This window comes from Vipera berus, assembly GCF_964194415.1.
Source record: "Vipera berus genome assembly, chromosome: 9".
In the NCBI taxonomy this organism is placed as follows: Eukaryota; Metazoa; Chordata; class Lepidosauria; order Squamata; family Viperidae; genus Vipera; species Vipera berus.
This window is the reverse complement of record NC_138212.1, coordinates 4376955-4403955: the sequence shown is the minus strand read 5'-3', so window position 1 is coordinate 4403955 and position 27001 is coordinate 4376955. Positions and strand designations below refer to the sequence as shown.

At 45.1% G+C, this 27001-nt stretch overlaps 1 protein-coding gene across 1 annotated transcript; it reads right to left on the bottom strand.

Moving 5' to 3' along the window:
• Positions 1-541: 541 nt before the first annotated feature.
• CNFN (cornifelin) lies at positions 542-11131 on the bottom strand. The gene is made up of 4 exons (XM_081334568.1): positions 10998-11131; positions 3143-3273; positions 1552-1688; positions 542-1328 (listed from the first exon to the last, which is right to left on the bottom strand). Exons 2-4 carry the CDS (start codon positions 3264-3266, stop codon positions 1242-1244), a joined length of 348 nt encoding a protein of 115 aa, XP_081190694.1. The 5' UTR covers positions 3267-3273; positions 10998-11131; the 3' UTR covers positions 542-1241.
• Positions 11132-27001: the final 15870 nt, after the last annotated feature.

Genomic DNA, 27001 nt, shown 5'->3' with positions numbered 1-27001 from the left:
AATATTGTCATTTGGTGGGACATCTCCATTGAATGCTTTCTCCATTGTAACCCCCAACCTATGGAACTCCCTCCCCCTTGACATTTGACAGCCCTCCCCCCCCCACACACCCCTTTTATCTTTCCCAAGACACTCCACGCCTGTTCTTCTCCCAAGCTTGGAAATAAAATGAGGTCAGAATGGGATAAGAATGTGGTAGAGGAATGTGGCTGTGGCACCAGTTTGCATTTTAATTTTGATCGCTGTTGGTTTTTTATTTATTTTTTTAATGTTTTATATGGTTTTGCAAGTCAAAAGCTGTCAAGAATGGTTTTAAGATGGGCAGCTACATGAATATTTTAAATGAATAAACTCAGTTGTGAGAGAATAATGTGTGAAAGCACAGAGCTATTGTGTTGAAATGTTCACTTGCAGCCAGAAAAATCAGCTCATTTCAGCACATTCAGTGAGGTTTCACAAACACGTTACCAAGTAGTCTGAAGGAACATAATGGTTACCATTTCCAAAAGTATTATTTTAAAAAATGAGCACAATCTTAGATCCAGGTTTATTTATTAGGGCATAGATTTCAGGGTGGAAATGACAGAGGGACTAAACATAAAAAAAATCCCTGTTATTGAATCTTCTTGCAAGAGGACAGCTCTCTTGTTAGCATCAAGAGGCTGCTGCATTCATTATCTAGTAGTTCACCGTAGGATCTCCAAACTTGGCAACTTTAAGATTTGTGGACCTCAACTCCCAGAATTCCCTAGCCAGCACAGAAGAATTCTGGGAGTTGAAGTCCACAAGGACTTCAGCTTAAAGTTGTCAAGTTTGAAGACCCCCTGGTTTAGGACTATCAGATCCAGTCTGCAAGATTCTGGATGGTGATCAGCTGACCAAAGAGAGAAAGAAAGCAACTAGAAGATAAGTATAACTTTGTATTTACTCATAATTATATCTAATTCCTTATGGGCTGTATTTTTTTTCTTCTTCAGTTTTATATCCGTAAATAATGTGTGTGTGTGTGTGTGTGTGTGTGTGTGTTTGGTGCATATTCTTTTCTGTAGAATTTTGCATTTGCAAACTTTAGTAAACCAAGAGGCAGGAAAAAATATTTCCGTTGTGTAATCTTGGGTCCTCTTTCTTTCTCACTTCAGATCTGTTCGCTCTAGCTTTGTCCCCACCCCCACCCCAGACTCATCTCTTCAACTCTTCCTTCGCTTTCTCCGGAGTGAAGCCCGGCCACTTCTTCTGTCTTCTCAATTCCTGTTCAGCTCTCTAGCCATCTGACAGAGACCACACAGCGGGCAGCAGGACATGACCGCCCAATCTTCACAGATAGACCCCTGAGTGGAAAACAAATCCCTGGGTTAAAATGGGAGGTCAGTGATACGGCTCGAATTCATGATGAGACTCAAGATGGAGAAGAAGGAAGGAGTGGGACGTTGACTTCCTCTTTGGTCTCTTTCAGGGAAGAAAAGAGACACTGTCACAACCGGGTCACGGCCACCCTCTTTCCCCCAACTCAATTTGCGTTTTTTTTTTAATTTTTGACGCTCCGCCTTTTACCTGAATACCGTATTTCCCACGCACTCCTGTACGGAGAGCGATCATAGACCCTGGCAAAAATGGGAGACAGAAGGATTCCCCAGCTTGTTCCGAGACCCGACAGGCAAGGATGCAGGGTACAAAAGTGGCACAAAGACCTGGAGGAAAAGAAAGGAAAGGGTGAACTTCTCTCAAACTCCTTGTAAAAAAGGTAAAGGTTCCCCCGCACATGCGTGCTAGTCGTTTCCGACTCTAGGGGCCGGTGCTCATCTCCGTTTCAAAGCCGAAGAGCCAGCGCTTGTCTGAGGACGTCTCCGTGGTCATGTGGCCGGCATGACTAGACGCCAAAGGCGCACGGAACGCTGTTACCTTCCCACCATAGTGGTCCCTATTTTTCTACCTGCATTTTTACGTGCTTTCCAACTGCTAGGTTGGCAGAAGCTGGGACGAGTAACAGGCACTCACTCTGTTACGTGGCACTCGGGATTTGACCCGCCAAACTGCCGACCTTCTGATCGACAAGCTCAGTGTCCTAACCCACTGAGCCACCATGTCTCTCAAACTCCTTGAGAGTTTGGCAGATGACTTTTATCCAAGGGGATCAGAGTCTAGTATTCAGGCAATATAGTCCAGGGGTATCCAAGCTTGGCAACTTTAAGACTTGTGGACTTCAACTCCCAGAATTCCCCAGCCAGCCACTAAACAACCACTAGTTCAGTGACTGTTTAAGTTACAATGGCACTGAAACAAGTGACCATTTTTCACACTTATGACCATTGCAGCATCCCCATGGTCATGTGATCCAAATTCAGACGCTTGGCAATTAGTTCATATTTATGACGGTCGCAGTGTTCCAGGGTCATGTGTGATCCGCTTTTGTGAACCTTCTGGCAAGCAAAGTTAATGGTGAAGCCAGCCTGCGTTGTTAACTGTAATGATTCACTTAACGGTGGCAAGAAAGGTTGTAAAATGGGGCAAAGCTTACTTAACAACTGTCTCGCTTAACAACAGAAATGTTGGGCTCAATTGTGGTCGAAGGTCAAGGACCATCTTCATTTATAATTTGGGGGCAGGGGTAGGCAACCTTGGCTCTTTTATGACTCGTGGACTTCAACTCCCAGAATTCCTGAGCCAGCCATGCTGAGGGGAAAGGGAGAGGTTTCCAAGCTGAGCCATGCTGGCTCAGGAATTCTGGGAGTTGAAGTCCACGAGTCATAAAAGAGCCAAGGTTGCCTACCCCTGGCCTAGGCCTAGGCCGCTTTATGACTCGTGGACTTCAACTCCCAGAATTCCTGAGCCAGTCATGCTGAGGGGAAAGGGAGAGGTTTCCAAGCTGAGCCAGGCTGGCTCAGGAATTCTGGGAGTTGAAGTCCACGAGTCATAAAAGAGCCAAGGTGGCCTACCCCTGGGCGAGGGCATCTGCAGTAGGTTCAAAAAAAAAAGGCAAAATGCAATTCGCAGAAAAGAAGCAGAGTTTTAATGGTGCATTTGTGGCTACCATCTTGACATGCTTGACCCCTTTTCATGGAGAACCCAGATCCTTGCTTTTCCCACCTAAAGCCCAGCAACAAGAGATCCCCACCTTTGTCCCCAAAATGTTTCCATTACTCACAGATGCCCATGTCAGAACAACAGTCACACAGCTCCGAGTTCCAGTTGCCTTGATTATTGAAAGTGTAGCTGGTGCCTGCAGGTTGTGGCTGAGCATCAATGATCACCTCTGATTGATAGGCCATGTTAACCCTAGGGAGGAGGAGGAGGAGGAGGAGGAGGAGGAGGAGGAGGAGGAGGAGGAGGAGAGGAAAACCAATTATTTTGATTACCCCCATCAGCTCCAAGAAGTCTTTGGGTCTTGAGAGACTAAGCAACAACCTACTCAACTGGCATCCTTTCTTCCCCATCCCTGCAACACTAAAATTGTGTCCTACCAATATGTCACCCTTGCAAAGCAGTCCAGATACAAAGCACACCCATAAGGATTAGCTCCAACGTATGGGTGAAGGCTCCTTCTGAGACATTTCACAGGCTCCCAACTCCTTCTGCAGGCTAAGTTGCCTCTTCAGCAATTCCAGTTGTCATTCCCACATACTTTTGCATAATGCTGGTAAATAATGACATCTACTGTTTTACCATCAAAGAGCTCGTGTAAAGATTTCTTCACGCACAGGCAAACTGGGAGGTCCCCTTCTCCCACCCCTCTCCTCTTAGCCATTTATGTCCCATCCACTGTAGGTGGATCAGGAATCAGCTACCTAGCGCCACCTTTGAGCTTTGAATTCGATCGCAATAGATGCTTTGGCCCACGTGGACAGCTAGTGCTTTTTCTTCAACTCCTCCAAGCATTTGCGTCTTCACCCAGGAAAAAAAAATATACGCAGGACAAGACGTTGCTGCTTTAAAGAGATGCTGATAGGTGCTGCTTCTAAAGCACCTAGTTGCAGCTGAACTGGAGGTTGCACAGCCACGTTGCAGAGTTCTTGTGTTCTCTTCTGGCCTGCTTGCCCAATTCTTCCTGTTGGATGGGATGGGAGTGCCCTTGTTGCTCACTATAAAAACCACGGGAGTGAGCAATCACAATCAAGAGTAGCGGAAGCTTGGACCCAACTTCCAGCGGAGGCAGTGGGCCAATCATCAGTAACTGAGTTTAAGCATGGTTGGAATAATAAACAAACGAACAAACAATAATTAAAAATAATCAATTAAAAACAAAAAAAACAAATAAACTCAAAGGGCAGACTTGATGGATCACTAGGCCAGTTTTCTGTGTTTCTATTTTGTGTGTGTGTGTGTTTTTTCACGTAAGAAAAACCATTTGCAGGCCTTAGTTTGATTTTCCTTAATGGTTTAAGAGTACATCCATTGGGTGCAGTCCAGTTAGCGGAGAAGATGGCCACGAAGGTGTGATTTAAAACTCCACCTATTTTTAGGTTTGTCACAATTCATACCTTCTGCCTTTTCTGCCATTTAAGGCTCTTCTTCTTTTCAGAGATTAGGATTACTTTCACTACACACGCACACACACACACACGCACACACACACACCTCCTTTCTCAGCTGATGGGAATGGGCAGGCTACACCCTTTGTATGGCCACAAGGGAGATGCATGCGCCAATCCAGATGTGCCTGAGCCTCCCCTGGCATTGCTATTCAGGCCATGGTGTGGCCTTTGGTCCATTCCCAAGGGCTGTTTTTTTTAAAAAAAAAATTCTTCTCCTCGAGGGACGTGGGAAGTTTCTCAGAAAGCAATCCCATTTGTCCCCAGTCCATCCCCATGAATATTTTGCACAAGGCAGCGCCCCACCTTTCTCCGAACAGGACAAGACCTCAATTGTAAAAATGTACATTCATCAAGGAAAGGCTCTGAGCGAGAAATATTCTCATCCCAGCCAAGAGAAGCTGAGCAGGAAAAAAAAATCACGTTCTCAGAGCTATGACTGTGAAAAGGAAGCGCCTATTTGTTTTAACTGGGTATTTTGCGATACCACTGCTGTCAAACTGGAGGTGTTTGGACAGCAATCAATTAAGATTTGTCTGTAATAAAAACCAAGTGACACAGATGTGCTGGCGTATTTATTTCCCACCCCCTCGCACAATGTGAGACAGGCGGACCAGCTGCTGGGTACGTTCATGTAAGGGTAGACCTTTCTCTACCATTTCTGGCTTTTTGTGAGATGTTTTCAAATCATGCATGCCAAAACAACTAGACAGGTTTTGCCCCCCTCATGCCATCACTCTGCTGAACACCTAATGCCCACAGTACTGTCTTGTTTTCTAAGTATACCCAATAATATACTATTATCCTTATCTTTTCCACTACCTTCTCTTATTGGTATCATTATTATTATTATTGCTGTTGTTGTTATCTCTGTTTTGCACGTACACTGAGAGCTTATGCACTGGAGACAGATTCCTTGTATGTCTAATCATAGTTGGCCAATAAAAGCTCTTCTCTTCTCTTCTCTTCTCTTCTCTTCTCTTCTCTTCTCTTCTCTTCTCTTCTCTTCTCTTCTCTTCTCTTCTCTCCTCTCCTCTCCCCTCCCCTCCCCTCCCCTCCCCTCCTCTCTTTTTTCCTCTTCTCCTATCCCCTCCCACATCCCCTCCACCCTACTCTACTCTACTCTGCTCTAATTATATTTTACAAACAGTATTCTATCTGGGTTTAAGCACTACACCAGTCCCAACTTCTGTTTAAAAGAAAAACCTCCTGTTTTATTTATTTTGGCAGATATCGTACTGAAATAAAACTTAACTTGGTTTAACATGATGGCTTATCCAATGCATCCAAGGACAACACTTAGGCTTACACAACAGCATAACCCCTAAACTAAACAAGGCCATTTTAGCTCAGCCTGGTGGGTTTTATGAGCTTAGCTAAATTCCTTTGCTCACCAGGTAAACCATGTTATATAGCTGACATCACCCAGTTTAGGTAGGAAACATCTGCAAGCTAACAACTCAACTCAGAGAGCAGCACCAAGAGCATCTCAGCATCCTGGGATGGTGGTTTGTGAGCCCAAGACTTCCCTCTACATCCACACCTAACACCTTTCTGCAAACCTAGTTGGCCAGATCTGTGGCGGTCACTCCTCCAATGAAATGTCAAATGCTTATGGCGTGGGACCTAATCAGGTGTCCTGTGGTTATCTGAACCAAAAGGGATGGAGAACAGGAGAAAATGGAAGGGTGGCGCTACACCCTCCAGGGAGGGCCACCATTTCTTTGTTATCAAGAGTTTTGCTTATGCAGTGCTGATAAGTTTCATAGTTTCGGCAAATAACTTCTCCTTCCGTTGACCTCTCCCCAGGATAAAAGCCAGCGTGGCACAACAGGGAAGGTGCTGGACTGGAAGGACCAGATTCTACCCTATCCACAATCCATAGGAATGAGCAACACCACGATAACAAAATGTAGTATCCAGATAATCTTTTGTTTCTCAGTCGAGATAGTCCTCGACTTATGACCACAGTGCCCCCCCCCCGGAATTTCCATTGCTAAGCAAGGTAACAGAATAACAGAGTTGAAAGGGTCCTTGGAGGTCGTCTAGTCGAACTAGATGGTTGTTAAAGCGAGTCACAACTGATTTTATGATCTTATTTGCCACAGATCAGCGGATCGTTACGGCTGCAGATTCAGCTTCTTCCATTGCCTTTGCTTGTCGGAAGTTCGCAAATGACGATCACGTGACCCCGGGACAGCTCAACTGTCGAAAATACATGGTTGCCAAGCACCCAAATTCAATCACACGACTGTGAGGATGCTGGTTGTAAGTGCGAGGACCAGTCACAAGTCATTTTTCTCGCTATTGTAACTTCTGTCGCGTGATGAATGGTTATACGTCGAGGACTCTCTGTATGTGCAGGCAGTCCTTGACGTACGACCACAACTGAGCCCAAAGCTTGTGCTGCAAAGTGAGACACTTGTTAAGTGAATTCTGCCCTATTTTACAGCCTTTCTTGCCACCGAAGCTAAGTGAATCGCTGCAGTTGTTAAGTTAGTCACATGGTTGTTAAGAGAACCCGGCTTCCCCATTGACTTTGCTTCTCCGAAGGTCACGAAAGGGGATCTCGTAATTTTGGGACGCTGCCACAGTCATAAATACAAGTCAGTTGCCAGGCCTCTGAATTCTGATCACGTGACCACGAGGATGCTTGCAACAATCGTAAGTGTGAAAAACAGCCACAACTCCCTTTTTTCACTGCCGTTGTAACTTTGAACGGTCGCTAAATGGACTCTGGTAAGGTGAGGGCTACCCGCACTTAGCCTGCTGATGGTCTGAACTTTGCCATCCCAGAATTTTTCAAAAGGGCGCCAACGTTGGAATTAGGCCCTGCTGCCAGGATTTCACGGATACTTTTTTCTCTCCATGAACCCCTATTGATCTCTACAGCTGAAACCTCAGCGAAAACAAAAAACCTGCGATTGTTTTTTTTTTCTCTCTCTCTCTCTCCTTTTTTTTTTGGGTTCCTTTTTAATTGCTCACTGGTAACCTTGTTTTGGGAGAAGTGAATTCATGAAGATATATCTGTTGTTGTAAGAGAAAACCCCAGGCTACAATAACCAAGCTAGCCTCCAAGTTTCCGCGAGACTTTTATGAAGAGAAAGCCCTGTTGGAATCAATGGGAATTAAACATTTAACTGGGCTTTGAGTTGCCTGCAATTGATGAGCTTAACATCCAATCCTAAAAACGTTCCGTTGATAGAAAATCCCATTGATTTCAAGGCAAGCTCGCTTCTAACTTGCCCATCGCCCTTCAGCGCTGTTGAGGGGTTGTTTTTTTTTCGTTGCTGGTTTGTTTGTTTTTGCATTTGTAGTGCGGCTTCTTGGCAGCGCCAACTGACGTGAAGGCAGCCCCTGGAAATTTGCCTTCGGCTTCCAGTTCCGCTTTTTTTTTAAAAGAAAACCTGTTCTGCAGACTTCTAGAAAGCCTCACGTGGTCTTTTTCCCATTCTCTCTTGCAGCCGTATTCGGTAGATTTTCCTACAGTCCTTTTTCTCCCACAGATAAAACTCAGCCAATTTGAATAGCAAAGGTGTGCCATGTTCAGCGGCGAGATACCGTGACCTGGATGACTGAAAACCTCCACAGACATTTAGCTATGTATTTTGGGATGAACACCTTTTGAATAGTGTGGAAGTATGAATGGATTTTCAGGAAAAAAATGTTGCAGACTACAGGATTCAAGTGACCCCTTAGAGCAGGGGTGTCAAACTCAATTTCATTGAGGGCCACATCAGCATTGCGGTTGCCCTCAGGGGGCCGGGTGGGTATGGCCAGGTTGGGCATGGCCTACTGGGTGGGCATGGCCAGCTCTACATCGTTCGCATCAAGGGTGCCTATGGGGACCTGGGCAGGAGTGGGACAGATCTGAGGGTCTCTGGCAGAAGGAGGGTCTCTAGGCCAGGGCCAAGGCAGTGGGGGCCGTTCCCTCACTGTTTCCAGGATGGCTTCGCGGGCCGCATGAAACCACTTCGCGGGCCGGATCCGGCCCCCGGGCCTTGTGTTTGACATGTCTGCCTTAGAGGGCAGAAATAAACCTCTAAGTGGCCTCAAGGACTCTCCGGAAGAGGACTAATGACCAAATGACTGCAAGGAACATAAATCCTGTCACTGCGTTTTTTTTAAAGTGTTTGTCAGCTCCGCACGTCTCACTTTGTTTCTCTGCCAGCTGCATAGTAATCTTATCAATGTAACCAAGGTGACTGTCACATGTCCAGCCATGTTATGGTTTCATGCCTAGAACTGCTATTAACTGCGCATGTCTACAAAAGTTTTTCTCGCTTTACTTTTTTTCCTCTTCTCTTTGTATTCTGTCCGATGAGAGGATGTAGTCAGTTAGGAGTTTTCTTTTGCTTTCCAATTAAAGTTTTATATACAGTAGAATATGCCTCAGTTTTGTTTATTTTTATCTGATGTTTACCATGCGTCGAATGAACCACGGTTCATCGCCCTCTGATAGGGAAGTATTAATTTATTTCCCTGACAAATCCTTCCATTCTCCACCCTTTCAGTTGGAACTGAAGAAGCTTCTTGGATGAGAAGCAAAACTTCTTCAAGCAAAACAAGAAAGTCCAGTTGCCTTTTGAAAGCGCTTTTGGGACATCTGCTGGATGGTTTCTGGACCCGTTTTTCTACTTACAATACAGGTTGTCCTTGACTAACCACCTTTCATTTAGCAACCATTCAAAGTCACCACGGCACTGAACAAAAGCGATTTATAATGCATCCTTGCCCTCACGACAGCATCCCCACGGTCATGTGATCAAAATTCAGGCACTTGGCCACCAAGCAAGCCTTTACAACGATTGCAGCATGCCGGGATCATGTGATCATCATTTGGGGGCCTTCCCAGCTAGTTGCTGACAAGCAAAGTCAATGGTGGAAACTGGATTTGCTTAATAACCATGTGATTCAATTAAGCACTGCAGTGATTGGCTTAAAACCGTGGCAAAAAAGGTTGTAAAATCAGCCATAGCTCGCTTTAACTGCCTTGCTTAGCAATGGAAAGTCTGGCCCAATTGTGGTGATAGGCTGAGGACTAACCACTTGACAAAAAAAAGTCAATGATATTTTTCCCCCTTTCTTGATGGTGCAGTTCACTTTGTTTTTAAGATTATCATGAATATTAGAACAAGGCCAGGGCACCATCTCTCCCCCCCATACCCCATTCGTTAATACAGCAGAATTTGAACCCAAGTTCCAAACTGCCACTCCATTAAATTGGGCTGCTTCACTATCTAGGTTTATTTCTCTTCCAAGATATCCGGAGCAAAAATTTATTCTTGTTCCACAAGCTTCTTTCCAGCTCCATCTGGTATCATGATGGCTTTACAAGGACCGCGAGTCATTCTGTGTTAATAGCCAGCACTAAATAGATCCTCGCCCTTCTGTGGAGTTCTCTCCCACCCCAACTAACAGCTAATCTAATCTGACATAGTCCACTTTACAGCCTCGTCCAAAGCAGATCAAGTCAAGGTATCCCACTGAACAATCATGCAGTTTATTTAGCTTCATGTCGCATGACCAGCGATTGCCGTTTGAACGCCACCTTTTATGGCTAGGGCGCACGTCCTGAGGGATGGATATAGCCTTCTCACCACTTTTTATAGCCCTCGGCCTGAAAATATAATCTCTTCAAACCAAGGCTAAAATTTTAGACTGACATGGAAGCTTTCATCAAAACAGTTGCAGTTTATAGTCAGTGCAAAAGGCCTGAGGTCACAGAATATTCTAAACTTAAGATTAACAAGGTATAATTGTTCTGTTTCCATGTCATGGTAAGACCCAAATCAGTCGTCCATATCATGACTTAAGGTGGCTCTGCTCGAGTCCATTTGAACCCAGTTTTCCCCCAGAGAGAAGACCGAAGTGAAGGTTTGATTAACACCAGTCCAACAATCAAGTATACAATACCGTAATGAAGGAATTGCCAAACAAGCGAACAATAAATAGCCCAAACAAATAACCTAAATAAAATATAAACTAAATTATAAACCGAGAGAGCAAACCCCACTCCTTAGTGGCGCTGATGTTGTTCCCTAGTTGGGTAATGAAATGTCTGCAAGGCAACAACCAAGCTCAGAGAGCACCAAGGATGCCTCAGTATGCTTTAAAGCAATCAACCCTTACTCTATCACCAATTCCTATCCTATCATTCTTCTCTTCACAATGGATCCACCCCTTCCTTCTTCTTCTTTCTCCTATTAACCTACTCCCCTCCCCAAAAAAACCCCCACCCTCACGTGTTGTTTCTAGTTTCTTTTAACATAATAAACTACAAATCATCCAGCCCAATTTAACCTAAAGTAATTTATGAGCTGGAAATAAAACACACAATTCTAGAAGGTAACACAGAGACGCCTCAAAGTTCTCCCACTCCTATTTGCTCTCCTGCCTGATCCAAAAACTTGGCACATCCACAGAGGATTTGCAAACATTTCCACATGGGCTTACTGTACATTCTCTTACCTGTGTTTTTATTTTATTTTTTGTAAACCCCCACCGAAACCTCAGATTTTTCCGTTGACCAGCTGTCAAGAAACTAGTCAAGCAACTTGGTTCCGTCAAAGGCCAGCTGTTATATAAACTTTGTTGCTAGGGCGGAGAATGTCAGAGGGGCTGTGCTCAAAATGAATTGATAGGGAAAACATGAGTAAATCAGGTGGGGCAACTATGAGGTGGTGAAGGGAAGCTGGAGGCTGTTACCTTGCCAAAGAAATGGAGTTAATGGATATGATTTACAAAAAACAATGTTGATTTTTTCCCAAACAAGGCAATACAAGTAATAAGACTAGACTAGATTAGACTAGACTAGACTAGACTAGACTAGACTAGACTAGACTAGACTAGAATAGAATAGAATAGAATAGAATAGAATAGAATAGAATAGAATAGAATAGAATAGAATAGAATAGAATAGAATAGAATAGAATAGAATAGAATAGAATAGAATAGAATGTAGAGTAGATTAGAGTAGAATAGAATGTAGACTAGACTAGACTAGACTAGATTAGATTAGATTAGATTAGATTAGATTAGACCAGGCTAGGAATAGGAATAGGAATAGGAATAGGAATAGGAATAGGAATAGGAATAGGAATAGGAACAGGAATAGGAATAGGAATAGGAATAGGAATAGGAATAGGAATAGGAATAGGAATAGAACAGAGTGTAGAGTAGAATAGAATAGAATAGAATAGAATAGAATAGAATAGAATAGAATAGAATAGAATAGAATAGAATAGAATAGAATAGAATAGAATAGAATAGAATAGAATAGAATAGAATAGAATGGAATGGAATAGAATTGGAAGGGACCTTAGAGGTCTTCTAGTCCAACCCCCTGCTCAGGCAGGAAACCCTGCACCATTTCAGACAATTGATTGTCCAGTCTCCTCATACAAATGTCCAGCGTTGGAGCATTCACAACTTCTGGAGACAAGTTGAAGTAGTCCTCAACAATTTGCTTAGTTAGTGATTGTTCAAAGTTACACTGGCACTGAAAAAAGTGACTTATGACTCTCCGTTGAGTCTGGATCGGTCCTGTTTAGTTGCGGTACCAAACCAGACAGTTATCGAAGTAGAGATGACAAACAGGAAGGGGTGGATCTGCTACTAGGAGAAGATGATTGGAATAATAAGTGAGATTTTTTTTTAAAAAATATGTTTTTTTTCCTGGCAAATGTATAAATGTTGGATGTTGGGATCACTTATTGCACTGATTCTCCTCCAGGGATATTAAGAAGAGCAGAAAGAGAAGGCTTGATTTCACATCAAAAAGGAGCCCAAAAGGAAAGTCAGAATGTAATACAGGTAGTCCTCGACTTAACAACCACAATTGGGGCCAGAATTTCCATTGTTGAGTACAGTCAGTGGTGGGATTCAGCCGGTTCACACCGGTTCAGCAGAACCGGTAGCTAAATTTTGTTGAGTTCGAAGAACTGGTTGAATGCACACCGTTTCCGGAAGTCCATTCTAGGCCTGGGAGGCCTGGAGGAGGCCTCCTAGACCTAGAACGGCCAGCCAGAAATGCGTGGATACCACTTCCGGAAGTCCGTTCTAGGCCTCAGATGCCTAGGCTTGCATCCACACAGAGAACCAGTTGTTCAGGCATTTGAATCCCACCACTAAGTACAGTCGTTAAGTGAGTCACACTCAATTTTGCCACTGTTAAGTGAATCCCTGCTGTTCTTAAGCGAATCATGTGGGCGTTAAGCAAATCCACCATTGATTTGGCTTGTTGGACGCTGGCTAGAAAGATCACAAAAGGTGACCCCAGGACAGTGCAGCAATAAATAAACGCCGGTTGCCGAGCAACACAAATGTTGATCCTGTGAACGTGGCTATTCTGCAACGGTCCTAGGTGCGATGACTTGTCCTGCGCAATTTTTTCCAGTGCCGTTGTAAGTTCGAACAGACACTAAAGAAATGGCTGAAAGTCGAGGACTAGCTGCACATAGAAGGAGTGAATAATTCAGATCCAAGGGATAGAGACTACAAAGTTACGATAATGAAAAAGTGACCTTTCACACTTAACGACCGTTGCAGCATCCCCAGGGTCACATAATCAAAATTCGGACGCTTGGCAGCTGACTCGTATTTATGACGGTTGCAGTGTCCCGGGTGTGTGTGTGTGTGTGTGTCACGTGATCCCCTTTCGCGACCTTCTGACAAGCAAAATCAGTGGGAAAGCCAGATTCATTTAACAACTGTGCTGCTAACTTAACAACTGCAGTGATTCGTTTAGCAATGGTGGCAAGAAAGTTCGTAAAATGCAACAAAGCTCACAACCAATGTCTCGCTTATCAGCAGAAATGTTGGGCTCCATTGCGGTTGTACATCGAGGACTACTCGTACATAGAATGAAGGGATAATTTGGGTCCAAGGGACAGAGAATATTATCTCTGTGATTTCCACCCTCCCCGCTTTTAAAACAAAAATACGGTAGCTTGCTCCTTCTCGGAGAGAAAAAGTCTACAGGGATCGTGGTTGCTTCTCGCTGAATGACGCAAAGAATGCCTTCAACACAATCGCATAATTTTTGGCCAGCCTGGAAATACTGGTGTTGCGGTCGAACGTATTTAGGGGTTTGAGAAAGTTGCACTAAGCTACGCATTCTGTAGCAATAGGTAAATATTTGCCGAGGCAAACCTTTCTTTTCCCATTGCTAAACCTTCCGGACTTTGGATTCTCGACGTATGTGGTGGAGAGATCAGAGGCACAAGGTGTTTGCTCAGGGATGCAGAGAGTAAACATTAAAAAGTGAGGAGATCGGCGACTCGTGGATTAACTCAGCCTAATTTTCTAGATTTGCCTAACGCAGAAAGCCATAAATGGTCCCCGACTGAGCTGACATAAGGCCCTAAGCATCAACTGACCAATTCTGTTTAAGGTATGGGTCCATCTAGCCTTCAACTCACATGATCCAGCTAAGCCCATGTTCTTGCTGGTAAATCTATCTGTCTGTCTGTCTGTCTGTCTGTCTATCTATCTAACGTATCTATATCTATCTATCTATCTATCTATCTATCTATCTATCTATCTATCTATCTATCTATCTATCTATCTATCTCTTCTTTCTATCATCTATCTCATCTATCTTCTATTTATCTATCTATCCATCTATCTATATCTATCTTTTTTCTATCATCTATGTTTCTATATCTATCTATCATCTCTCTCTCTCTCTATCATCTATCATCTATCATCTATCTGTCTGTCTATCTATCTGTTTGTCTATCTATCTATCTATCTATCTATCTATCTATCTATCTATCTATCTATCTATCTATCATCTATCTATCTATCTATCTATCATCAGAATAACAGAGCTGGAAGGGACCTTGGAGGTCATCTAGTCCAACCCCCAGCTCAAGCAGAAAACCCTGTACCCTTTCAGACAAGTGGCCTGCCAATCTCTTCTTAAAAACCTCCAGTGCTGGAGCACCCACAACATTGGAAGGTGGGAGTTTTGGAGTCTATTTTTGTCACTCACAGTACAGGTAGTTCTCAACTTATGGCCACAACAGAGCCCCAAATGTCTGTTGCTTACAATCCTAAAAAAAAAAGATAAAAACAATGAAAAAAACCCCTAAAAGGCATAAATAAAATACGATCATTACTATTGTTACTGGCATTATTAGAGCAAAAAACAAAAATAGCTCCCAAATACCAAGCCCAGAATTTTTTTATTTTTTATTTTTTTAAATTGTGGAACCAGAAGGCAGATGAGAAGGAATGTAGAATGCATGGGCCCAGAGCTTCTCTCTCTCTCTCTCTCTCTCTGTGTGTGTGTGTGTGTGTGTGTGCGCGTGCGCGCGTGTGTGTGCATGTGCACCAGCGTGCGATGGCATTGGTGAGAACTGGCTGGCATGTCAAGCTGTCAGAGATATAGGAAAAAAGAGAGATAAATGAATTGCTGAGGCTCCAGCCCGAATAAATGAACTCGCTGCTTTCCTAGGCTAAAGGGTTATGTGAGGCAGACGGAAGGGGCAGCCTTCCCTCTCCATGGGGACCCCCGGGTGGGCAGGAGGGAGGGAGGGGGTGCCCGCAAGCCCACCTGACAACGGAAGAAGAATGGGGGATGAAATGAACACAGATAGGCCTGATGGAGTGGGGGGACGGGGAGGGACGCTTAAGCCTGACGCGGACAAGGAAAAAGATGGCTTGTTGGTGTATTTGTCTTTTTGATTATTATTCTTTGTCAACAGCCCCCACCCCCCACCCCCCATCTCTCTCTCTCGCTCTCTCTCACTTCTCGGGTCTGGGCGCCCTGGGAATCTGAGATTTTCTTCCTAAGAGGGAGGGGAATGTCCCATGGAATAATTTAAATCATTTTAATTTGGGCTCCTTTTGTTGATGACCGAGAAGGCTTGCTGCTAATACATAGGTAGTCCTCGACTTACGATCACCACTGAGGTCAACATTTCTGTTGTTAAGTGAGACCGGTGTTCAGTGAGCCTGCTTGCCGCAGCCGTGAAGGGAATCGCTGCCGTGGGTAAGTTAGTCCCACGGTCGTTAAGTGAACCTGGCTTCCCCCCCCCGCTGGTTTTGCCCATCAGAAGTTCATAAAAAGGGGATCACGTGACCCCCAGGGATGCTGCAACCATCGTAAATGTGAGCCAGCTGCCAGTTTTGACAATGTGACCATGGGGGAGGCTGCAACGGTCATAAGTGTGAAAAGAAGGGTCCTAAATCTCTTTTTTCAGGGCCACTGTAAGTTCGAATGGTCACTAAATGAATGGTTGTAAATCGAGGACTTACCTGTACTCCTCTGTCTATCAGTACAGGTGGTCCTCAACTTACAACCACACATACATTTAGTGGCCTTTCTGAGCAGGTTAGAGTGGTGCTGAAAAAGGCGACCTACAGCCACCGCTCACTCTTATGACCGTCACGATAATCCCGAGGTCACGTGATCAACTGGCTTGTATTTACAACAGTTGCCGTATCCTGAGGTCATGTGACCGCCATTCGCAACCCTCCCAGCCAGCTTCTGACAATGGGGGTGGTGGTGGGGGGAACCCGATTGGCTTAACGGCTGTGTGCTTCACTTCGCAACTGCAGCGATTCGTTTAGCAACCGTGACAGAAATGTCATAAAAATGGGGCACCACTCCCTTCATTGCTTTGCTTAACAACTAAAACTCTGCTCCCAGCTGTGGCTGTAAGTCAAGGACTACCTGGGGATGAGAATATTTGTAGCTCAAGGGTCCTTAGTGCTCTTGGGACTTGATTTGTTTGTTTGCTTGCAAACCTTCCATTATTCAGCTAGGTCAGGGATAGGCCACCTTGGCTCTTTTATGACTCGTGGACTTCAACTCCCAGAATTCCTGAGCCAGCCATGCTGAGGGAAAAGGGAGAGGTTTCCAAGCTGAGCCATGCTGGCTCAGGAATTCTGGGAGTTGAAGTCCACGAGTCATAAAAGAGCCAAGGTGGCCTACCCCTGAACTAGGTGACCACTCTGTGTCCTTCACTCAACCAAGATCCTGATGCCTGTCTCTTGGCTTGGCACATCAGGGGGTTGATACGCAGCGTTGGATTTATTTGGGATTTACTTGGCCCTAGGACCAGCCACAGACTTCTTTGCCTTTACGACCCGGATTATTTTTATGTATCCAATGTACAGGCTGCCCTTCATTCCGTCAAAGGATGCTCTCTTAACAATTCTATACTTTCTTCTTTCAACAGTGAAGTTCTCTCGGTTAGGCCATTTAGCCTGTCTTCCCCCACCTTCTCTGAAAGGCAAAAAGGCCAGGACTAATACGGGCAGGATCATAGCTTCGAATCCAGCCCAGAAGAATTTAAGCAGAAAAATCAGGATGGTTCTGTGAACGGCCTTCTTCTATCGGATACACACGTGGGAGGCGAAGAGAGTCATCCTTTGCAACACAGGCTGATCTTTCTCCCTCCCTCCCCCCCCCCAAAATATCCCGGTGCCTTTCTCCCCCTTCACCCCTTTTCCTCTTCTTTTCTAATTCCTCCTTGCTCGCCCCTCCCCTCCCCTTACCTCCCAGGCTCCCCCATGCATGAAAAGATCCTTATTTAATTTAGTCGCCACGAAAATCGATTCTGCCATTCGATACAAAATAAGAATCAAGCAGATTAAGGGACGGAAATTAACTCTGAAAATATTTTTGATGGAGTGCCTTGTAGTCTCCCCGCCAAATGGAGTGCAAAGTGGAACAAATGACGGGCAGCTACTGCCGGCGACAGGAGCTTTCCATCTTCCCATTATCCACTAATGGGAAAGGTCCCGCTCTCAAGCCTTGGCCCACGGATTAATCACAACCCAGCCTTTATGAAGATTTATTTCTCCTTGCCGGCAGCCCGTGTGGCGGGATGAAGTCATAACGCTCGGGGGAGTGCGGGGCTCCCAAGAGGAGGAGGAAGGAGGAGGAAGTGTTTAGGAAGAAGGAGGAGGAGGAGGAGGAGGAGGAGGAGGAGGAGGAGAAGAAGAAGAAGAAGAAGAAGAAGAAGAAGAAGAAGAAGAAGAAGAAGAGGAGGAGGAGGAGGAGGAGGAGGAGGAGGAGGAGGAGGAGGAGGAGGAGGAGGAGGAAGAGGAGGAGGAGGACCAGCCAAGGGGAGAGGTTGGGAGAGTAAGGGGGAGAGAGAGAGAGGGGGGGGGATGGTGGCTAACAATAGATAAATACAGAAGCACAGAATTATAGGGATGTTGGAGGTCTTCTAGTCCAACCCCTTCCCAAGACAGAAAACCTCAGAGGGGGCAGCAAGGGGGAAGAAAGGGGGGCAGGAGAACAAACCAAAAAGAAGAATCCGGGGAGAAAGAAGGGAACTTCAATATGAGAATCAAAAGTCTGACCTCTGCAGATGGCAAAGAAGAAGGCGGCGACACCCCTGCCCTGGTGGAGAAAAGAATAACAGAATAGCAGAGTTGGAAGGGACCTTGAAGGTCTTCTAGTCCAACCCCCTGCTCAAACAGGAAACCATTTCAGACAAGTGGTTGTCCAATCTCTTCTTTAAAACCTCCAGTGTTGGGGCATTCACAGTTTCTGGAGGCAAGTCGTTCCGCGGATCAATTGTTCTCACTGTCAGAAAGTTTATCCTTAGTTCCAGGTTGCTTCTCTCCTTCATTAATTCCCATCCATTGCTTCTTGTCCTGCCTTGGCGAACAGGTTGATCCCCCTCTTCTTTGGGGCAGCCCTTTAAATATTGGAAGAGACACACCCATGCATCCTTGCCAGATGTATGTAGCTTTCCCAAGGCTGGGATGTAGGGAGGTGACCAGGACATGGTGACGAATAGCAAAACGGCAGCCACAATGGTACAATCTTTATATTGTTCACCACATCCTGCAGAAACAAGTGAATATTGAAGTCGGCTTGTGCTAAGAGAGTAAGCAGGGCCCAAACATCAAGGCATGTTGGTTATGTTTAAACCATAGCCCCAGCAATGCTCAACTGGGTTGGCAGGTTGTCTTGGCGAGTTGGCTTTTACTAACTGGGCACAGCCTGTGTTGTGAATACAGCCATTATTTGTGTTGTGTGAACCCACCACCCAAGACACTCACCCAGGGCTGATGTCACCATCTTGGCTCTCAAGAGGGCTATTGGGCTGAGGCTAATCATGGATTTGGTCCATATTTCACTGCTACCCATGTTTTTGCTTAAAACTGGATGATCATGTTGCTGGCTAAGGCATTCTGATTGGATCCACACACAGTGCTCAAGTCCAAAATGGAATATCCCATATTATTTCTTAGCTGGTATAACAGAACGAGCCTTGGGGGCCATTTCTAACAGAAGAAACTAGCCAAAATTGTGGAACTGAGTTGGGACATTATGTTAGATAATAATACTTATTGAACTAGCCAAGAATGCATGGATACCAGCGGCATTGTTGCTGAATTTAGATGTTCTGCTACACAGATAACAGACCCTTCCCTTGAAATGGCATGTTTGGGGAGCAAAGCCAGAGGCCAGCCCGCTCCTTGTTATGCTAGTTCAACTGAAGACCTCCAAAAATACAGCAGAAACTAACAAAAAAAGAAAGTTGGCCATGACAGACTGCATGATGTTTGCAGATAAGGGTCCAGCTAAAGCCAAAGTATGCCCATGAATGTGTCAAAACCAGGGACATCCGTGCTTGCAGAGTGTCACAGTCAAGATGGCAGCCGGGGCGATGTTTCCGAAGAAGCGTGTTGCAAAATGGCCGGGTTTATTGGCACATCTGTTTTCCTCCATCTTGTCCTTCTTGTCTGCTCTGGCTGACATCTCTGCTTCGGCGCCCAGAATTCTCAGTTCACCTGAGAGGGACCAGTTTGGAAAACGTCTATGGTTGATGTCAGAAAAGGTATCTGCCAATTTCTCTAAAGACTCCTTCCCAAAGATTCAGTTTCTTTCCCCCAAGTTACAGCTGCACTGAAAAAAGCGACCGACAACTGATCCTCACACGGTTGTCGCAGCATCCTCACTGACACGTATCCCAAATTTGGGCGCTTAGCCACACCTTTACAAAAGTTGCGGTACCCCAAGATCGTGCGATCGCCACTGGAGACCTTCCCAGCCAGCTTCGGACAAGCAAAGTCAATGGGGGAAAAGCCAGATTCGCTTAACGACCGTGTGAGTCATTAACAAGTGCAATGATTCGCTTGACAACCCTGGCCAAAAAAAAAAAAAAGGTTACAGAATCGGGCACGATTCACTCAACAAGTGAATCTTACTTAGCAATGGTCTGTGGTCATAAATCGAGAACTATCTATAGTCGAATTAGTTACCCTTAGTTACTCTTCTCCCTTAGAGTAAGGGCTGCTTGATTAAGATAAGCCCCATTATATCATTATTAACTAGTCTCAGATCTCCTTCCATGACCCTCTCTGATTTTCTCCGACTCCTGTAGCTGGGCCAAGTATCCCCCCCACCTTTCTTTCCCCCTTTTAAGAACCTGTCTCCCGCAGGACTTTGGGTGATCAATGGTTTATTGTGAGCCGCTTGCGCCCTCTTCAATTTCCTATCCATCCCTCAAATCCCGACAGGATCAGAGAAACGGATGGATCTTTAAGTAGATCCTATAATGTGCCAGGTGTCTGGAAAGCTCTTGTTCCCCACTCTGTCATTTGTCTCCCTCCACTCTTGATCTAAGAAGAACAGGCCATTTTTCTTGCAAGGGTTAGTCTACCTTTTCCCTCTCTTGACAGATGGAAACTTAAAGCAGGACTTTCATTTTTCCAACTAGCTCCTGTTTCTCCCGGAGGCTCCATAACAAAAAGGGCAAATTCTTTTTTTCAGCCTTTTTTTAAATTAAAACACACACACACACACACACACACACACACACACACACACACACACACACAAATTTCCAGGGTAGGGCAAAGAGTCTCTTGGCTTCTCCCATCATGCCAAGCCAGGATTGGTTTAACTGGTGGTTGTTAATTAGAACACAGTTGGCTGGCTTCATGCAACATGCTAAGCTGTCATTTAACATCGGTTGTTTGCAAACGACAATTGACTGTTTTCATACATGAGCCATCCCATGGTTTACAAAATGGGTTGTCGCTCACACGTTCCGCTAAGTTAGAATGTGGTTGCTTGGTGTGACATTGTGTCAGGCTGTGGTCCAGGGGGTGGGGTGGGGAAACATGGTAACCTTTAAGGATAACAGAATAACAAATGGCTGTCCAATCTCTTCTTAAAAATTCCAGTGTGGGAGCATTCACAATTTCTGGAGGCAGGTTGTTCCACTGATTAATTGTTCTCACTGTCAGGAAGTTTCTCCTTAGTTCTAGCTTGCTTCTCTCCTTGATTAGTTTCCATCCGTTGCTTCTTGTCCTGCCTTCAGGCGCTTTGGAGAATAGCTTGACTCCCTCTTCTTTGGGGCAGCCCCTGAGATACTGGAACGCTGCTATCATGTCACCCCTGGTCCTTCTTTTCACCAGGCTAGATATACCCAATATACCCAATATACCAAATGTCCAAGATTATTCAACTAACAGATGTGTACAAATGTTAATGTTTACACAATTACACACAAATCAACTATCTTTAGGTTTTTTCTGTTTGGCAAACCTTCCAGTGCATTCTCCTGCATATTTTTGGACTCCTGTGAATTCTTTGGATAGCAAAGGTGACTAACAAGTAAGTACATAACACCAGACATGTCAATGGAAGGCAAAATCTGGGTCTCACTTACTTTAGTCCAGTGGTTCTCAATTTTTTTCTTCACCATGGACCTCCTTTAAATACCTTTTGTGGCCGTGGACCATGGCCATGGGCCACCAAGACTTAACTCAAGATTTAAATCATAGCATTTCTTCAGACTCCAAATCAGAATAGAGCTGGAAGGGACCTTGAAGGTCTTCTAGTCCAGCCCCCTACTCAAGCAGGAGACCCTATACCATTTCAGACAAGTGGCTGTCCAGTCTCTTCTTAAAACCCCCCCAGTGATGAAGCACTCACAACTTTTGAAGGCAAACCGTTCCACTGGTTAATTATTCTCAGTGTTAGGAAGTTTCTCCTTAATTCCAGGTTGCTTCTCTCCTTGATCAGTTTCCATCCATTGTTTCTTGTCTTGCCTTCAGGTGCTTTGGATAATAAGTTGACCCCCTCCAAGCCTTCAAGTCTTCCAGACCCCCTGTGATCACATCGTGCCCCCCCCCACACACCAGGGGTCTGCAGACCACAGATTGAGAACCACTACTTTAGCCATGTCGTGTGGGGAAAATTCCCTGGAGAAAGCAATTATGCTTGGATGAATTAGCCGGAAAAGGAAGCAGGCCGCCAAAGACACACAGTGACTGGATGCCATCAAAGCTGACACCAATCAGAGCATAGAACAAATCAAAGAAGCAGTGCAAGATCAGAAGACATGGGGAGACCTGGCCCATAGAAACACCAAGGGTTGGACACAACTGAATGGATAACCTCCTCCTCCTCTTCCTCCTCACTCCTCCTCCTCTTCCTCCTCCTCCCCCTCTTCTTCTTGTTGCAGAATGCAAGTTGAATTTCTCTTCTCTTCTCTTCTCTTCTCTTCTCTTCTCTTCTCTTCTCTTCTCTTCTCTTCTCTTCTCTTCTCTTCTCTTCTCTTCTCTTCTCTCCTCTCCTCTCCTCTCCTCCTCCCCTCCCCTCCTCCCCTCCTCTCCTCCCCTCCCCTCCTCTCCTCTCTTCTCTCCTCTCCTCTCCTCTCCTCTTCTCTTCTCTTCTCTTCTCTTCTCTTCTCCTCCCCTCCTCACTTCTCTTCTCTTCTCTTCTCTACTCCTCCCCTCCTCCCCTCTCCTCTCTCCTCTCCTCTCCTCTCTCCTCTCCTCTCCTCTCCTCTCCTCTCCTCTCCTCTCCTCTCCTCTCCTCTCCTCTCCTCTCCTCTCCTCTCCTCTTCTCTTCTCTTCTCTTCTCTTCTCTCCTCTCCTCTCCTCTCCTCTACTCCTCCCCTCCCCTCCTCTCCTCTCTTCTTTCCTCTTCTCTTCTCTTCTCTTCTCTTCTCTTCTCTTCTCCTCCCCTCCTCACTTCTCTTCTCTTCTCTTCTCTACTCCTCCCCTCCTCCCCTCTCCTCCTCCTCTCCTCTCCTCTCCTCTCCTCTCCTCTCCTCTCCTCTCCTCTCCTCTCCTCTCCTCTCCTCTCCTCTCCTCTCCTCTCCTCTCCTCTCTTCTCTTCTCTCCTCTTCTCTTTCTCAGTATCCTCAATCATCCTTTTTCCTTTAATGCCTTCATACCATTACCTGGGGGAAATAAGTAGAGGCAGCCATTCTGCATATGTTTAATGGACTCTCCTCTTTGATATTTTATGTTCCTTTTGTTGACCCTTTGAAATCAAGTCAAGACACCAATTATCCCTCATTCATATATAGAATGAGTTTTATATCACTCTACAAAAGGGCTGCGGGGGTTGCCGGGGTGTGGGGGTTAGGGAGGGGATACATAGTATAATCCATGCTAGATATTAGCAAAATAACTCCAAGGGATGTCTCTCCCGAAGACAAGGCAGTAGAAGGAGGGAAGTCAATTTTGGAAGATGAAATGCAGAAAGGTAAAAAGCAAACAGCATGTTAAAAAGAAAGGCCTCGGGCTCAGCTGTTTTGACAAACCAACTTCTCTCATGTCTTTCTCTCTAAACCTCTGAAAAAACATCTATAATGTTGAAACAATTCAGCGTGTTGTGTGTGTGTGTGTGGGGAGGGGGAGACAGGAAGAATAGATATCTCCCACTTTTGAGAGAGGTCAAGTGAATATTATTTCTTAAACCCTGAAAGGAAAAAAGAAGCTTTTGCCTGCCAGCCAAGAAAAGAAAGCAAATTTAAAACAAAACAAAGCTTTCCAGAATCTCTTGGGCAAAAGATAAAAAAGAGCAGAATGGATTTGGTTCACTTGACCACTTTCCTTATAGTCTGAAGTTGTGTTTTACAGTGGATACCGAGCCCGCCAACAAGGATTGTCTTCAGGGGATGGTCAAAAAAGTCAACTTATTAGTCATGACAGTGACCAACAATGGAGAGCCAGTTTGGTGTAGTGCTTAAGGTGTTGGCCTACAAACCAGGAGACAGTGAGTTGTAGTCTGACTTTAGGCATGAAAGCCTGCTGGGTGATTTTGACTCAATCACCAGGTGTCTGTGAGTTCTAGTCCCACCTTAGGCATGAATGCCAGCTGGGTGACTTTGGACCAATCACCAGGAGACGGTGAATTCTAGTCCTACTACAGATGTACTGGATTTAATTTTCAAGATTTAGCTTTATTCTTCTTTTTCAAAATGCTTGATCCTGGCAATGAAAACCAATTCTTCCTCTTTTTAGCAATGACATCATGGGAAAAACAATCGTTTGACTTGGTGTCATGACAGCTAAAATTCTGTGATGGCACACCGCTGATAAAGGAACAGAGGCTCTGTCAGGAGCAATCTTACATGAAACCAACTGGCCAGTACATAATCTTTTCTTTTACCTGGAAGAATGGCGTTTTAACCAAGTATACCTTGGACATTTGGAAATTAAGATCAACAGCAACACATTCCAGGGGAAATAACACAGAGTTCAGACATCAGCGCAGATAGTTATGGAACAAAAACTTTATGTTTTCAAAAAGCTATTTGCTTGTTCCATCAGAAGAGAATATTTGTAGCTCAGGGTTGAACTGTGGAGTCCTCGGACCATAGCTTTTCCCAAAGAGGTTTGTTACTTCCAACCGGTCTGATTTTGATCAGTCAACAGGTTTAATTTTGTGCTGCTTAATTATTATTCATGCAACACCTGGCAGTTCTTCGTGCTGGTTAACTCCCATATTTGCCAAACTCCAAATCCCAGAATTCTCAGTAATAACCAAGCTGATGAGGGAACAGAAGTCTTCATATTTGGAGATGGCCAGACTGGCGAAGATCAGTTTGATCCTCAAGTCAGAGTACACTCCTCAGCACTTTTGCTTTGAGCAGATCTTTTCTGCAGATCTTTTCCCTGGAAAGCAATGGCAGAAGTCTTCTCCTGCAACATTTCTGCATGTCGAATTCCAATGTAAAAGAAGGAAACATGTCTATGGAAATTCTCAATCATGGTTGTTCCAGTTTTGAACTGAAGAAGCTTCTTAGATGAGAAGCAAAACATTTTTTTTGGGGGGGGGGCAAAACAACAACAACCACAACCAAGAAAGTCCAGTTGACTTTTTGGAAAAAGCACCTATGGAAGAGGAAAACATGAAACAACAAGGATAACTTTGTGAAATTATCCTGAAAGCGAGAAAGATGAGTGGGTTTACAGGGTGCGCAGCACGATGAAAAACCTGCAAACTAGCGTTGCATAAGCTCCTCGCCTTCTCAATTGTTCTTTAGACATTCAGCTTTCATATCCAGGGAGTCCTTGTTTAGCAACCACCACTGGGACAGGCAACTCGCCATTAAGTGAAAAGGGGCTAAGTGAAAAATCACAAGTCTGTGCTTACACTTTTAGATGGAACAATGCATACTAACTGCAAATCATCAGTATATGGGAATTACCTGTAGGCTGGGAACCGTTATTCTGGGAAATTGCTGAAGAGGGAGGAAGATAAAGAAGCAGTGATAAAGAAAAGAAAATGAGATGAAATGGAAGGGAAGGGAAGGGAAGAAGGGAAGGGAAAGAAAGGGAAGGGAAGGGAAGGAAAGGAGAGGAGAGGAAAGGAGAGGAGAAGGGAAGAGGGAAGGAAGAGGGAAGGAAGAAGGGGAAGGAAAGGAAAGAAAGGGAAAGGGAAGGAAGGGAAAGGGAAGGGAAGTGGAAGGGAAGGGGAAGGGGAGGTGAAGGGAGGGAAAGGGAAGGGAAGGAAAGGAGAGGAGAGGAAAGGAGAGGAGAAGGGAAGAGGGAAGGAAGAGGGAAGGGGAAGGGGAAGGAAAGGAAAGAAAGGGAAAGGGAAGGAAGGGAAAGGGAAGGAAGGGAAAGGGAAGGGAAGAGGAAGGGAAGGGGAAGGGGAGGTGAAGGGAAGGAAAGGAAAGGAAAGGAAGAAAGAATAAAGGGAAGGAAGGAAGGAAGGAAGGAAGGAAGGAAGGAAGGAAGGAAGGAGAGAGAAAGATCTCTCTGAGTCTGTGTAGAAGTTTGCTCAGACTGACTCTGTGCCATAATTACCGATGGCCACAGGATGGCACTCGGCTGACGAGTATCCACGGGGAAAGGGCCCTGACTTCAAAGAAAAGGGAAGAAGCTGGGTTTTAAAACCGGAATGAAGAGCGATTCCAGTTCTGCTTGGTAAAACCTTGGTTTTATGGGAGACAAAGATACAAATGAAAGCAGTTTCCCCCCCCCATGTCCCTCTAGGGCAAGATTGAGTGCCCAGCTCTGAAAGCAATCTTGGCATTCCTCAGGAACCATTTTGTGGCCATTTGCCAGTAATCAGGCAACCATCCTAGTTTACTTCTGTGTATTTCTTCTTCCATTATTTCTCGGTTTGCATTTGGCCCACCCTCTCCCTCCGTCCACCTCTGGGTGTACCCCTCCTTACAATTGCAATTCACCACAACACGCCATGCGTGTCAGGAAGGGAAGGTCTCAGAACATTTGCAGTAGAAAGTGCCTTCGCCTCTCACACCGCCACCCGTTGCAAGTAGATTTTGTGTTGCAAGAAAACAGCAAAGCTAAACCGTCCAGAAAGCAAGACGCTTTGCCTGCAAATTCCCCCCCCCCAGGTAGAGTTGTTTGAAGAGGTCTGGCTAAGCAGCAGAGTCCACAAGCAGACGATTAAAAGCCCAGAATTAAGGTAGCAAATGCAAGGAGAAATGAAAGGTCTGCCTTTTTGAAAGTGCATGGCACACACTTTGCAGTTAAAAACAGCTTGGGATTTCATCTGTGGGTTTCTGGTTGCCATCTTCACTTTTTTTATGGCACTCTCCCCCCCCCCCCGCCTCCCCTCCCAGGACATCTCTGGAGCAAAGTTTCACCTTTATAAATTTTATTGGAATAACTAGTTGCAAATAAATGTGGCTATTGAGGCCAAAAAGCAGGCTCCCAGCTCACTTTTGTGGCATTAATCGGTGTAGATAAGCAATCTCACACACAAAGGGTTGCACAACAAGCTGCTATTAGAAGCACAATTACAGGCTCCAGTTGAGGCTAGTTGCAAAGCTTTAGAAGTATGTCTGCGTGTGCTTATCTGTCTGTCTGTCTGTCTGTCTGTCTCTCTCTCTCTCTCTCTCTCTATCCATCCACCTATGTACCTACTTTCTATCTATCATCTATCAGAAGATATCATTTATCCACTATACTATCAAAGCCGAAGAGCTAGCACGTGTCCGAGGACGTCTCCATGGTCATGTGGCCGGCATGACTAGACGCCAAAGGCACACAGAACGCTGTTATCTTCCCACCGTAGTGGTCCCTATTTTTCTACTTGCATTTTTACGTGCTTTTGAACTGCTAGGTTGGCAGAAGCTGGGACGAGTAACGGGCACTCACTCTGTTATGCGGCACTCGGGATTCGACCCACCAAACTGCCGACCTTCTGATTGACAAGCTCAGCGTCCTAACCCACTGAGCCACCGTGTCCCTATACTATACTATTAGATCTATCTATC